Here is a 14,993-nt window from a genome sequence, read left to right on the forward strand (position 1 = left end):
AATACTTTTACACACACACACACACACACACACACACACACACACACACACACACACATATATTCATAGGAGAGGGACAGATGATTAAATAGCAATAGCACTTAGACTTATATACTTACCGCTTCACGGTGCTTTACAGCCCTCAGCATGTTGCTCCCAACAATCTGGGTCCTCATTTAATCTACCTCAGAAGGATGGAATAGGCACACAATGGGGAATACACATTGATAGAACTGGTCAGGCACAGGAGAGATTGCCTGCCAAACTATCTCTGTTTTCAAACTGATAATAGCCTTCTCATTTTCCAGGCTTGTTCAGCTGCTTTGGCGCCTGCTCCTGGCAATCTCTGAATACTTATATATGCACATCTTTGATCCACATAGTTTCTGAGCCCTGGCAAGATGATCCAGGTGTAGACCCCTGTAGAGTTATTTAACCCATTAACTTCAGGCATTTAGTTCTATGTGCTTTCATGAGTAAGAAAAAGATACTTATATTAATTAGTAATTTATGTATACTGATTGGTATAAATACTATACTATAAATATAAACACTATGAAATCATTGATTCAAAATAACCCCAGCAGGCATAATTACTGACAATCCGTATTTACATTGTAAACTCTTCTATTTAATGTAGTAAAAATAATTTTGCAGCAAAGCTTTTAATGTCCAGATTGAGATAAAAACTGACTTTTGTTTTAATTAAGTGCATTTTAATACTATTGTCTAAAAATATTAGTACTGAATAAGGTCCATGAGATTACTCATGATACAGTAATGTTGAGTGGATAATCCAAATACTTGGAAAACAGTCAGAAAATAATTGGTAATCAGTTCAGATTTGAATATCTGAATATCTGAATATGGTTAGTACTGGCTTCCCGGGAGGTGACACGAGGCTGGCTCCAGAAGATTGTTAACGCTTCTTTGAGTGAGGGGGTCCTGCCGGCCGCTTTGAAAGAAGCGGTGGTGAGGCCCCTCCTCAAGAAGCCTTCTCTGGATCCGGCTGTTCTGGCTAACTATCGTCCAGTCTCCAACCTTCGCTTCATTGCGAAGGTTGTTGAGAGTGTGGTGGCGCAACAGCTTCCCCGGTACCTGGATGAAGCTGTCTATCTAGACCCGCTCCAGTCCGGCTTCCGGCCTGGGCACAGCACGGAAACGGCATTGGTCGCATTGGTGGATGATCTCTGGAGGGCCCGGGATAGGGGTTGCTCCTCTATCCTGGTCCTGTTAGACCTCTCAGCGGCTTTTGATACCATCGACCATGGTATCATGTTGCACCGGTTGGCGGGGTTGGGGGTGGGAGGCACCGTTTTGCGGTGGTTCTCCTCCTACCTCTCTGACCGGTCGCAATCTGTGTTGACAGGGGGGCAGCGGTCGACCCCGAGGCACCTTGCTTGTGGGGTGCCACAAGGGTCGGTCCTCTCGCCCCTTCTGTTCAACATTTATGTAAAGCCGCTGGGTGAGATCATCCGTGGCTTCGGGGTGGAGTTCCATCAGTACGCTGATGACACCCAGCTGTACATCTCCACCCCAGGCCACCCCAATGATGCCCTTAAAGTGATGTCCCAGTGCTTGGAGGCCGTGCGGGCCTGGATGGGGAGAAACAGGCTCCAGCTCAACCCCTCCAAGACCGAGTGGCTGTGGCTTCCGGCGTCCCGATATAGCCAGCTGACGCCATCGCTGGCTATTGGAGGCGAATCACTCGCCCCCACGGAGAGGGCTCGTAACTTGGGCGTCCTCCTGGACGCACGGCTGTCGTTAGAAGATCATTTGGCGGCCGTGGCCAGGGGGGCTTTTTATCAGGTTCGCCTGATACGCCAGTTGCGCCCCTTTCTAGATCGGGACTCCCTACGCACAGTCACTCAAGCACTCGTCACTTCCCGCCTGGACTACTGCAATGCTCTCTACATGGGGCTCCCCCTGGGGTGCACCCGGAGGCTCCAGCTGGTCCAGAATGCGGCCGCGCGGGGGATTTTGGGGGCGACGAGGCGCTCCCACGTGACACCTCTCCTGCGCGAGCTGCACTGGCTCCCGGTGGTCTTCCGGGTGCGCTTCAAGGTGTTGGTGACCACCTTTAAAGCGCTCCATGGCTTAGGGCCGGGGTACTTACGAGACCGCCTTCTGCCACCAATAGCCTCCCACCGGCCAGTACGCTCCCACAGAGTGGGCCTCCTCAGGGTGCCGTCCGCCAGACAATGTCGGCTGGCGACCCCCAGGGGGAGAGCCTTCTCTGTGGCGGCGCCCGCCCTCTGGAACAACCTCCCCCCAGAGCTACGTACAATAACAGACCTCCGGATTTTTCGTCGGGCCCTGAAAACCCATCTATTCCAACTAGCTGGGCTGGCTTGAGTCAAATTTTAAATGGATTTTAAATTGGAATGTTTTAATTACGGCCAAAATTATTTAATTATTTTAAACAGTTTTTAGATTTTGTATGTTTGTATGTATGTCTTGTTTTTACTTTGGCTGTTCACCGCCCTGAGTCCTACATTGGAGAAGGGCGGTATAGAAATTTAAACAAATAAATAAATAAACAAATAAATATAATCTGTGTGTATTATTTTGGTTTATTTTATAGGTGCAAGAGCTTACCAAAGAGTGGACCAACAAGTGGAACGAAACTCAAAATATTTTAAAAGTAAGTGGTAAAACATTTCATTTCCTTCAAAGTTTCAATTTAGGAATGAGTTCTTAAAGTGTATTATGTGCTTGTTTATGGACTTTACTTATGATTTGTAGAGTGCAATCTTGTTCAAAGTGTTGTATAATATAATTTTATCTAAATTTGTTCAGAGATAAAAGTCCAAGATTGTTGTCATTTATATTATACATTCTCTTTCTTGGAAAATTTACATTAGAAGCTTGGGAGATAACTTGAATAATAAATCTTTTAATGTAAGATAAAGTAAACGACAACCAAGATGTTCTCAGGATAGTAAATAAGATATTATAAAAATGAATATACGCATGTAATTAATATTTGTGATGTTTATTTCTTCCATTAAGTTGAACAGATATGAAAAAATTCAAAACTTTATGAAGCAGGTTCAGGAAATTAGAAATCTAAGATGGGTATTTGTGCAATAGATACATTTTACTTGTGTGTCTTTGTGACCCATAATACTTTCAAAAAGGCAAAAAACATGATTGAGAAAAACTTTTCTTTATGGCTCTTCTCTGCTCAAGAATAATATGGAATAACAATATTGCCTAGTCATTTTCATCTAAAGGCATAAACCCAAGCAAGAAATGTTGTGTGTATGTATCTCTATGTTAAAAGGTGATCAGGTATTATTAAAGGATTTTAGTACCATGAAATGAATGATATTACTAAATGGTATTACTAAAGTAGATTTTAGTACATGAAATGAATAAAAAATGTATCAATCCAAAGGAGCAATAGCACAATTTTTATTATGACCAACTTAAATTACAAGAGTGAGCAAGCTGTTTAGCTGTTCACTATTATCGATTTCAGGCTCTGTGCTAAGTTTTTAAAAAATGGAACAAGAGGTATGGCTGGATTTAATAAATGCTCACCCCCTTACAGTTTGTAATAATTAAAGTTATAATGATGGATGTGATCAGCTGAATTAAGTAGGCTGGGGCAGGCTTGATACTAAATGATCATTGTACCACGAATTATAAAGATATATGGCTGCTTTCTCATAGAAAATATAAAAACAAGTTTCTCACTAGATCTAGTCACAGCAGATAAATAAAATCATGGCTTATATTAATAACAAAATAAGTGTTGGATTGTGGTGGTAAAACCCTCCCATTAATTCTTATTAGAATATGTAATGGATTGTTTCTAGTTACTGGAGGTCTATCTGGTCACAGGAGGTCTATAGGATTGCATCTATAAATTGATCAAAATAATAGTGAATTGAAACACTTGTCTAGTATTAGCATGCTGTTTATGCAGTCAAGGGAAGGAGAGGAAAGGAAAGGAAGGAAAGGGAAGGGAAGGGAAGGGAAGGAAAAGGCAAAGGGAAAAGGAATAAACATTTTCTCTACATTCCTTCTATTTCTATTTCAGCAGTCCGGCCTGGCCTAACCTCTCTTTTAAATTGTTTTTAAAAAATTTTTAAATTTTAAACTTGTCTTATGAATTTGGGGTATTTTAAATTTTGTTTTCCGAGCCAATTATTTAATTGTATTTTAATGGTTTTTAACATTTATATTATATGTATTTTATTCGGCTGTTCACCGCCCTGAGTCCTTCGGGAGTAGGGTGGTATACAAATTCAATAAATAATAAATAATAATAAAATAATTCCCCATTTGATTTATAGGTAGGTGATATGGCTCTAAAAGCACTTCCTTCATTCACATTTGTCAAATCACCAATGTTCATATCTAGAAATGTAGTCTGGTATGCTCACCTCAAGGGTTGAATTGGGTTTCATATTTAAAACAAGTGATATTTCCTCTTTTCTGCTCTCTCTTGCTCTCAATTCTGCCATAACCACATGTATGGCACCTTACTTGCCAGCAACATAATGATTTCAGACTTCAAGATACACAGTCTGGAAATGCAATGTTGAACTGAAAACTAACTGGCAGATGGCATAGCAGAATGTACTGATTTGTTTAATTTCTGTCTAAAAATTGAATTGGGAATAAAAATATCCATATAACTCAGAAATGTGCAATTTCTTCATTAGAGGAGATTTATAATATTCCCTCTTCTTCATCTTCCTCTTTTTTTTTTAATAAGCTGGTTAACGTATTTGGTTTCTCCCTTCTCATTTTGATGTGGCAGTCATTTTGATGTGGCAGCTTATGTTTCACATTTTAACTTATATTTGATATAACACATCAATATGCTTGCTTGAGGGGAAATGGAAACATCAGCTAATATATCTGTTCACTATTGCATGCTTTAACTGTCTTTGGTAGAAACGGAATTTAAGTATTTGGTTAAAATATACTGCATCCAAAATATGAAATAAGCTGGAAATTCTGGCTTTGCAAAAACTATGTTGATTTCTTAGGTATTTGCAGTAGAAAATCAGTATTTTCTTTCTGTCTATTTAATTTCCACTATATTCTTACGTTGAAATGGAATGACATATATGTAATTCTTTCTAAGATGACATATATATATCCTTACCTTCTTTGTAATACCCCAATAGATAATATAAAATAGAAGAATATCAGCCATTAGTTTGGCAATTGGTATGCTTAACATCAAACTGTTAAGATTAACTTCTGGTGTGAATGAAAAGTCAAACTCGGTAAATCAAAGGGAAGAGCTAAAATTTCTGATCTCATAGCCCCTCTAAACGAAAGCTGAGGAATATACAAATACTAGGTTTATTATGAGAACTGCCTTTTCCTTTTTGGCCTTCTGGAAGGTTATTAGTACCTGCCTTTGCTGCTTGGCATGGGGCCTTGGGGGGGAGGGGGGGTTTTCACATCCAGAGGTGGCTGGTGGGGTGAGAAGACCTCATCCCCATCCATCCGTCTCTTAGCTCTCTTAGTTTCAGTTTATTACAGTTTTTAATATTGTAATCGGTGTAATTTTAATGTGTTAATGTTTTAATTATTTCTATTTGTAAGCCACCCAGAGTCATCTTGTAGGGAAATGGGTGGCATAAAAATTAATAAAATAAATAAATTTTATTTTATTTTATTAATTTTATACTACCCAAGTAAATAAAAATGAAATGAAATGAAATAAATGAAAACCAGTTTGGCGTAGTGGTTAAGGCATCAGGCTAGAAACTGGAAGACCTTGAGCTCTCGTTCTGCGTTAGGCACAAACCCAGCCTGGTGACCCTTGGCTGGTGAACTACTCGTTCAAGAAGCTTCTTCAGTTCTATAACTAAACCATTTATTGACTTGGATGAGAAGCAAAACATTTTCAATGAAAAAGTACAAGAAAGTCCAATTGCCTTTTGGGGAAAAGCACCTTTGGGTCTTGTTATCTAATATGTTTAGAGATATGGAAATTACATAAACTTTACATGAGAAATATTTTGAGAAACATATTGTCTCTATTGCTACTTTCTATGCAGGAGGTTAATAACGTTTTTTTTTTAAACAGTAAAAAAAAAAAAAATAGAAATGTCCATACTGAGTATTTTATATTTTGGTTAGAAATTTAATTTTTATTTTTAAGGCATTTTTGTTTTCAGTTTTATACATATGAAAATCAAGTTTACATATAATTCGGATTTTTGGCTAAACTTGAAGGACAAAATTATATTTCTAATTTCTTAACTGGAAAGAGAAAGGTTTCTTTTCAATATTTTACTTTGCTGAGCCAAATATCTTATGGTATTTATTATTATTGCAGCTTGAGCATCATGGTTTAGTACTCATTCTGCCTTGTGAGTTTATCTAACTACTTAGATTTGTTTTGCTTTAATTTGTGCATCTGTTTGTTTAGATTTGTGTGGAGAGCTGCTTAGTTTTGCAGTCTTGTAAGATGTTGACTGCTTTGACCCCATCTGCTGTGTACAGCATCTCAAATGTCACCAGATTTGTCAATAAAAAATCTGCACATTAAAAAACAAGGCAGCCTTATTTACAGGTGTCTTATTAAAATTGCTCAGTTTACTTCCCTTACAGCAAAAGGATTTCCTATTAGGGAGGATCTAACATTTTGTTTTAAACTATTTAAACATTCAGGCCTGTGCAAGCGTTCTCAGAGATAAAATCTTCTGAATTCAGAGGGTCTTATTCCCTGAAGATAAATGATGTACCCAAAACGATAGGCTAAATCTAGTTTTGAATGGATTTTCAAACTCAGGACTATCAAGTGAAGATTTCAATTATCTTGAGATAAAAGGCAGAAGTATAATTGTTCTCCTGCAGCACATTTGACTGTTAAGTCTGGTGAATAGTTTAGATTTTACATACATACACATACAGTACATACACATACACATACACATAGACAGACAGAGAGAGAGAGAGAGAGAGAGAGAGAGAGAGAGAGAGAGAGAGAGAAATCTGAATGAAACTTAATGCACCAGATAAGTAAAATATTGAATTGTGCAGAATATTTTGACTGCTTCCCAGTATTTTTGATTAGTTTCTCAACAAGAAGGACTCAGAAGTACAGGTAGTCCTCAATTTACGATCACAATTAAGCCAAAAAATTTTGTTGTTAAGTGAAACATTAGTTAAATGAATTTTGCCCCATTTTTACAACCTTTTGTGCCACATTTGTTGACTGAATCACTGCAGTTGTTAAGTTAGTAACATGGTTGTTAAGTGAATGTGGTTTCGCCATTGACTTTGCTTGTCAGAAGGTCACAAAAGGTGATCACATGACCCCAGGACACTGCAACCGTTATAAATATGTCAGTTGCCAAGCATCCAAATTTTGATCATGTGATTGTGAAGATACTGCAACTGTCATAAGTGTGAAAAATGGTAATAAGTCACATTTTTCAGTGCTGTTGTAACTTTGAACAGTCACTAAATGAACTGTTGTAAATCGAGGATTACTTGTATAATTTAATATCCATTTGTCTTGGACTACACCCGCAGAATTGAAAACCAAAATATCAAGTAGCATATTGTCTACACTATTCTAGAACATTATTTATTTCAAATGGGCCTTGTTACAAAGATAAGATAGAAAAAATGTTGATTAGCAGTAAACATTTTTAATTATGTTTCCCAACAAACAAGAATTAAAAAAATGAAACAATTGTGTTCTGGTCTTCCATCTGATCTTTTTAACCTGCCTATATTTTTTCCATTCAAAATGAGTTCTGTTAGGTTAAAAGATAGAGGACTAAATCATCCTTAAGTAGTATCTTCTTAAGATGTTGCCACTCATCCCTTCCTCATATGTTCCTATTTAGTCAGAGTTCATCCTCCCAATATTGAAAGGAGTTTCCTGGTGCTTAAATGATTGGAGTCTCAGAGGCCCGCCTCTCTCGTCTTTTGTTTTCAGAGATGCCTTATTCATCTCTGTATTAATAGATAAAAGTGTTGTGGCCTGCGCGGATCATGGCTGATCCCGACGATGAGGAGGCTGGTGTGGTGTCGCGCCAGCAGCCGGCGCTCGTATCAGACAGCGAGGAGGTTGAAGAGGATGTGGTGCCAGAGGCAGAGACTCAGCCAGGGCCTTCAGAACCTCCAGAGGCTCCTTCAAGTGGAGATAGCGAAGTGGAGGAGCCTCTCCTCAATGCTCGAGCATGCAGGGCTGCCAAAAGGCAGGAGTGGCTACTCAGGAGGAGGAGGTCTTCTCGAGAGTAAGGCTTGAGGATAATTGGCCACTCCCTTAGCCTATTTAAGTCACACACGCCGTTAGTAAGTTTCTTGCTAGAAACAATTTGCAATTATCATCAGAGCATTTTTGGAAAAGTCTTATCTTGCTTTCTGGGCTGGTTGCTAACCTTTGCTGGACTTTGGTTTATTCTTGCTACCTAATAAATTTGATAAGGACCGTTAGTGTGTGTTAATATCCTCGGGAATCCAGAGCTGGGGCAGAACAAAAAGATAAAGCTATGAAGAGGTAAAGAGAAAATTTTTTAAAAAATGGACAAACCCATCATGGTCTTTTAGTATTTCAGAAGTGTTACATCTAATGTCACAGAAATGAAATTTACTTCTTTTTAAAAAACAAACATTTCTGGTTTCTTTTACTTTTGCCATGGATATGTAGTCAAAAATGTTGGGTTTCTTTTTAAGTTGTGGTATCGTATTTCCAGATATCTTCTACAAATCAAGTGGAGGGAAAAATAGATAAAATATGTATCATGACATCATGTTGCAAATCCCAACCTTTCTGTCTTATATCCACATGCCTCTGCTAATACCTATGATTGAATGGTAACCTTTTGTTGTTTTGTCTGTAAAATTACACCCAAGTTCCTGAATTTGAACATAGCTGATTTCATATTGAATTCTTCTTACATCATCTTTTTTCTCACTCTGTTAGAGACATTTTTCAATTCTTTCTTAAGCCTCCACATCTAATTTCCTCTTCTTATCCTTATCCTTTTCTCTACTGATTTAGTATGTCTAGTGATTTGTGTCGCCACTTCACCACCTTCTCATCATCACCTTAGGGAGTTCTGCATGCTTGCCTGTCCTCCCACCAGCATGCTACTTCTCTTTGTTGTTCAACAATGGTAGCAATAACTATGACGGCAGTACCAAAAAAGTGGAATATCAAGCAGGATTTAAAGCTTTAAAGCCTCCTTCCAATTTTTCTAACCTTTTGTCTAGTTGCTCCCCAATCAAAAGGTTTCTTCTCCCAAATACGGAAGGCTTTCTTCTTACGGAAGGTTTTTTTAAAAATTTTTTTATTTTTGTCATTAGGTCAACTGTTTAATCCTAGGCTGATTTTTCTATTCATTCTTTTTTGCCAAACTAACAAGGTTTCTTAAAGAATAGCTGCCTCTAATGATGAATAAACACAACTGGTTCTTTCTTTGTGCTGAAACTGAGGGCAAATTTAAGCCATTTTAGCATATTGAAAGCTTGGCTACTGTGCTCACAAGACCTGGCTGAATTTTAATTTGTATGCTCCGCCTCAAACACAAAATGCGGTTTGTGTCATCCTCTCCTCGCACTCTTGAAAATGTGAATTGCAAAGATAGGATAGCCCATGTTCTCTGCTTGTGACTAAGATTTTTGCTTGCCTCCTATCTCTGTACCAAACAGGTCTGTTGTAAACTGGTAGAATTGCTGTGTAAATTGTTCTCAATATATCATAAAAGCCTGTGAAAACATATCTTTTTTTAGGTTGTAATAACAGACTATAACTTGTTGACAGGAGTCCGCTCTTCCAAATTCCAATAAATCGTTTGAGGCTCCAAATTTTTGGCAACAATTCTTGCATGGATTACTGCCATTTGCATACATCAGTTGAGTACAGCTAACAATATTCATTTCAAATGCAGCATTTTATTCAAGCTGTATAATTTCTGTACACATCTTTTTTATTCTATATACTTTAGTATGATATGGAATATGTAGAAATGATGGTTCCTTTTTTAATAGTGCCATTTTAAAAATAGTCTCATGAATATTTGCACTGCTTCATTTATATCAGCTTTGTAGCTGATGTTGTATATAATAAAAGGGATGGTTTCAGAAAAAGGAAAAGGGATGTGGGAATGCGCTGAATATACATTGCTCAAAAAAATAAAGGGAACACAAGCAGAAGACATCCGAGATCTGAATGAATGAAATAGCCTTATTAAATACTTTGTTCATTTTATTTATTTATGTATTTATGTATTTATGTATTTATGTATGTATGTATGTATTTATTTATTTATTTATTTATTTATTATATTTCTATACCGCCTTTCTCCAGTAGGACTCAAGGCGGTGTACAGTCAAGAAAAATATAGATACACAAACATCATAAAATTGCTAATTAAAATTATTATTATAACATAGTTTGGCCCAATTAAATAGAACCTAAAATTAGATAACATTTTTAAAAACATTCACATGTTCATATGTTTAGCCCCGCTTGTTGGAACATCAGGGTTTTGAGGGCACGGCGGAAAGCACGGAGATCAGGGATATTTCGTATCTCGGGGCAGTTCATTCCAAAAGGTTAGAGCCCTCACAGAGAAGGCCTCCCCCTGGGAGTCGCCAGTCGGTGTAATTTGACTGACGGTACCCTGAGTAGTCCCTCCCTGTGGGAACAAACTGGTCGGTGGGAGGCTATTGGTGGCAAAAGATGGTCTCGTAGGTACCCAGGTCCTAAGCCATGGAGCGCTTTAAAGGTGATAACTAATACCTTGAATCGCATCCGGAAGACCACTGGGAGCCAGTGCAGCTCGCGTAGTTTTGTGTTCCCTTTAGTTGTTTGAGCAGTGTATAAACTACTGTATGTAAAGAACAAAGTATTTAATAAGGCTATTTCATTCATTCAAATCTCGGATGTCTTCTGCTTGTGTTCCCTTTATTTTTTTTGAGCAGTATATATAATTTATACAGTTTGTGTACCAAAACATTTCCTGTTAGTTCAGTCACATCATTTCTTACATATATTTACTGTCTAGATTACTAAAATAAATCTAACATGCTGCTGTTTCTTTATGTATTAAATTATCTTGGCTTATAAGGCTTTCTGGATAAGAGCTTTCTCTGAGATTTTACTGTATTATACTGGGGAAGTTTTATTGGATTCAGAATTTCCATTCTTCCAATAAAGCTAGTCTCCCAGGATTCCTTCACTCAAAAGAAGCTCTTTTCAGGGGAGGAAACCTTTGGACTCAATATGAATGAACAATTAGATTTAATTCTAGATTTGCACATGACACCAAATTATTCAGGGCTGTAAAAGTGAAAAAGGATTGCTAACAGCTGTGAAGGGACTTCTTCAGATTGAGTGAATGGATAAACAAGAACTGCTGGAATAGCTTTATGCAGCAGAATATGCATACAGAGTGAAATAACAATAATGTTGAGATTTGCAGAAGGAATTCTGGAGATTAGTATTTATCTTTTTTAAAAAAAGAAGGAAATCTTTATTAGGAAATTATATTTAGATAGAGAGCTTAAATAATTAGCTGTTTTCCAAGTAAAAGATGAAAGACTTTGTGATCTGCTAAGCCACAACGCCTCTTATATTACCAGGGTAGACATGGTATCTATTCTGTTCCCTGGTGAAGGGAGGGAGAGATTGGTAATAAGCAGAAACTGGAAGTGATAGTGGCCCTGAGGATATCAAGCTGACCAATCAGAAGCAAGCTAGGTAATATAAAAGGGAAAAAAATGTAAAGGAGCTCAGAGGGGAATCCCAAAACTAAGTTTGACTAACTTTAGTGTCTAATGAAAATTGCCCAATATATGCCTGAATAAAAAAGACAGCTCTCAAGTTAAGAAAAAGATTTTAAAAAAATCCTCCCTCTGTAGGGATGATGTCATGTAAATAAAGGTCATGTTGGTCTGTTCTGCAGTACTATATATATTTCTGGTTGACATATTTTCAGGATAAATGTCCACTTTACTGAGATCTCCAGGGTAGATGTCACCTCCCCCCCCAAAAAACCCTAGTGGAATGGGGAAGATTATTCAATTGGTGCTGAAATTATGAAGGCTTCATGACTTGAATGATAAGCAGGGTAGATTTGATTTAAATCAAGTCGATTTAAATCACGATTTAAATCATGATTTAAATCACTAGTAAAAAGAGGGAGGCAGTGACTCAGTGGCTAAGATGCTGAGCTTGACGATCGAAAGGTCAGCAGTTCAGCGGTTCGAATCCCTAGTGCTGCGTAACGGGGTGAGTTCCTGTTAGTTGTCCAAGCTTCTTCAAACCTAGCAGTTTGAAAGCACATAAAAGATGCAAGTAGAAAAATAGGGACCATCTTTGGTGGGAAGGTAACAGCATTCTATGTGCCTTTGGCGTTTAGTCATGCCGGCCACATGACCACGGAGACGTCTTCGGACAGCGCTGGCTCTTCAGCTTTGAAATGGAGATGAGCACCACCCCCTAGAGTTGCGAACGACTAGCACATATGTGCGAGGGGAAACTTTACCTTAAAAAGGCTTGATTTAAATCAACTCGATTTAAATCATAATTATTAAAGAGCAACTGTCATCTCTCCTGCAGCAGCTCCTCCTCTGACCTGCTGACAATCTCACCGTCAACCCCAATATTGCAGAATATATAGCCTCATGCTACATAACTAAGCTCCATTTCATGCTGAATAAACTAAATTATTAATGTATCTTAAATAGAAAACTATTGTTAGATAGATTTTTACTCCAAAAGCATTTTATTAAAATAAATTTGATTTTTAAAAAATCCAATTTAAATAAAAAAAATCCAATTTAAATTTAAAAAATCCAATTTAAATTTAAAAAACTGATTTTTTTAAAAAAATTAAAAATAGATTTTTATCCACCCTGATGATAAGACAGAAGATGGGAAGAAATGTTAACACATCTGATCTTAAGGCTTTGATAATATAGACTTGATTGAGTATGTTAAACTTTAGAAAATGAACCTCTTTCCGCATGCCTTGTTGTGACATTTACCTGATTAAGAAATTTAGGGAGGTAGAAGATGACCATATTTGTGATCTGTGATTTCATTTAATAAACATTTTGCAGTTAGTGTTATGGCCAACACATGTACTTCTGCTTCTTTAATAAAAACTAAAATAAATTATGTTTAAAATCCATATTACAACAATATTTTTTATTACGCAATGGGAGCTTTACAAAATTGTTCCAAATGCATGAGTTGCCAAGAACTGTTTGTTAGACAAGTTGTGATCAGCAAGTAAAAAAGTGTGGGATGGGAAAATATGACTGCTGTTTAAACAATGTCTAGCATTGAATGCCACACTTACAAAAAGATAGTGAAGGAAAATTTCCAGGCATGCACACAGTTTTTCATATTTAGGCTATCATTTTTAAATAGGTTTCATTTCATCTATAGCCATGGTGGCGCAGTGGTTAGAATGCTATACTGCAGGCTAACTCACTGCTCACTCCAGGAGTTTGATTCTGAACGGCTCAAGATTGACTCAGTGTTCCATCCTTCCTAGGCCAGTGAAATGAGGACCCAGATTGTTGGAGGCAATATGCTGACTCTGTAAACTGCTTAAGAGAGGGATGTAAAGCACTCTGACGTGGTATATAAATCTAAATGCTATTGTTATTTCATCTTTTGAGTTAAATGTACAAATATTTATATTTAGTTTGTTCAAGTTAAATTAACCTTCATGCTGCCTTTTGTTCATTTGTTAGAAAATAAGAAATGGTGCAAGATTATAATGTGTGGTAGACGGGTCCATTTTCTTTTAGACTGTCATGTTGCTGATTTCTGTCTACTAACAGGTTGACATTTTGTCTCCAAATCCATGAATTCCTTTAGGGGAATTTTAACTTACTGTTTGGGCATTGTTTCAGAAACACAAATCTAACAAGCTGGTTAAGAATGATGGCCATGGTATACATAATGAAACCAAGAGCATAATATGCGATTTAATGCACAATTTAAGGTGGCATTGTCTATGAACATTTGTACAATTCTGTGTTGTTTGTTTATGTGGCTAAGTATAGTTGGGAATGTTTTTCTCAAATTTGCTCAGAACAGAATGAAAGAAATATAGAATAAGCTATCTAAGTTGAACAGTCTTGGTTTATCTAAGTTGATAACAGAGTTTATGGGGCAGTAAGGATTTTACTAAGGAGGTCCATCTAGTGAGCCCAAGAAGAAGAGCCTTCTCTGCAGTGGCTTCCTCCCTGTGGAACATCATCTTGACAAAGATAAGACTGGTCTCCACTTCAACATTCTTTCTCATGGCCCTGAAGACATGGTTCTGCCAATGGGCCTGGAGACCCCAGAGTGATATGAAGCCTATCAAGTGGCTTGTCTGATTGTTGTCACTAGGTTGGGGGTGTGTGTGGTGGTGGTGGGGGTCATTGGCTTTTATATTGGGGATTCATTCTTGTAAGCTGCCTGGAGACACCGAGAATGGATTAGGTGGTCATTTAAATTTTCTTAAGAAATAATAAATATATTTGTATGCTCAGTATACTTAAAGGCATATGTTTCTTCAAGCATGAGTTATGAACAATACTGGCATCTTTTATTTACAAGCTTGTATGTTCTATTTCTTCATTCAATTTATTGTATCCTTACAAGGGATAAAAGCTCTACTTGATTTGCAATATCTCTCTCTCTGCAGAGATTGGGATGAGAATTTAAAAGAATGCTCAGGGATAGCACCAGATATAGCTTTAGCTCTTCTGAGGAAATGCAGATTCAGCCTGAAATATCTCCTAGTTGCAGAATGAGCAACATGAAGTAGCCTTCTACACCATGCACCTTCTTTGGCATACTGAGCTTTGTTGACATTGTCTAGCTTCTTCTGAACACCATTCAAGTTCTGGCTATGGTATTTAACCCTTGTATTGGGATCACATCCTCCACAGATGTAAACCTTTTCTGTCATATGCAGTTATAATCTCTTATGTCTTTTGAAAAAAATCCTTGTATAAGTAGTAAGATGCTTAGACAACATCTAAAAAGA

General features: G+C 37.5%; 1 protein-coding gene across 2 annotated transcripts in view; it reads left to right on the forward strand.

Annotated features, from left to right (window-relative positions):
• Nucleotides 1-14,993, forward strand: part of KIF16B (kinesin family member 16B) — a 134,848-nt gene that overhangs the window by 25,830 nt on the left and 94,025 nt on the right. For both annotated transcript variants that reach the window (XM_034432403.3, XM_034432404.3), the window contains exon 12: nucleotides 2,585-2,644. In XM_034432403.3, the coding sequence (XP_034288294.2) occupies nucleotides 2,585-2,644 (60 nt within the window). The remainder of the gene's footprint in view (nucleotides 1-2,584; nucleotides 2,645-14,993) is intronic.

This window comes from Pantherophis guttatus, chromosome 1 (genome assembly GCF_059756535.1).
Source record: "Pantherophis guttatus breed Tessera chromosome 1, ASM5975653v1, whole genome shotgun sequence".
Lineage (NCBI taxonomy): Eukaryota > Metazoa > Chordata > Lepidosauria > Squamata > Colubridae > Pantherophis > Pantherophis guttatus.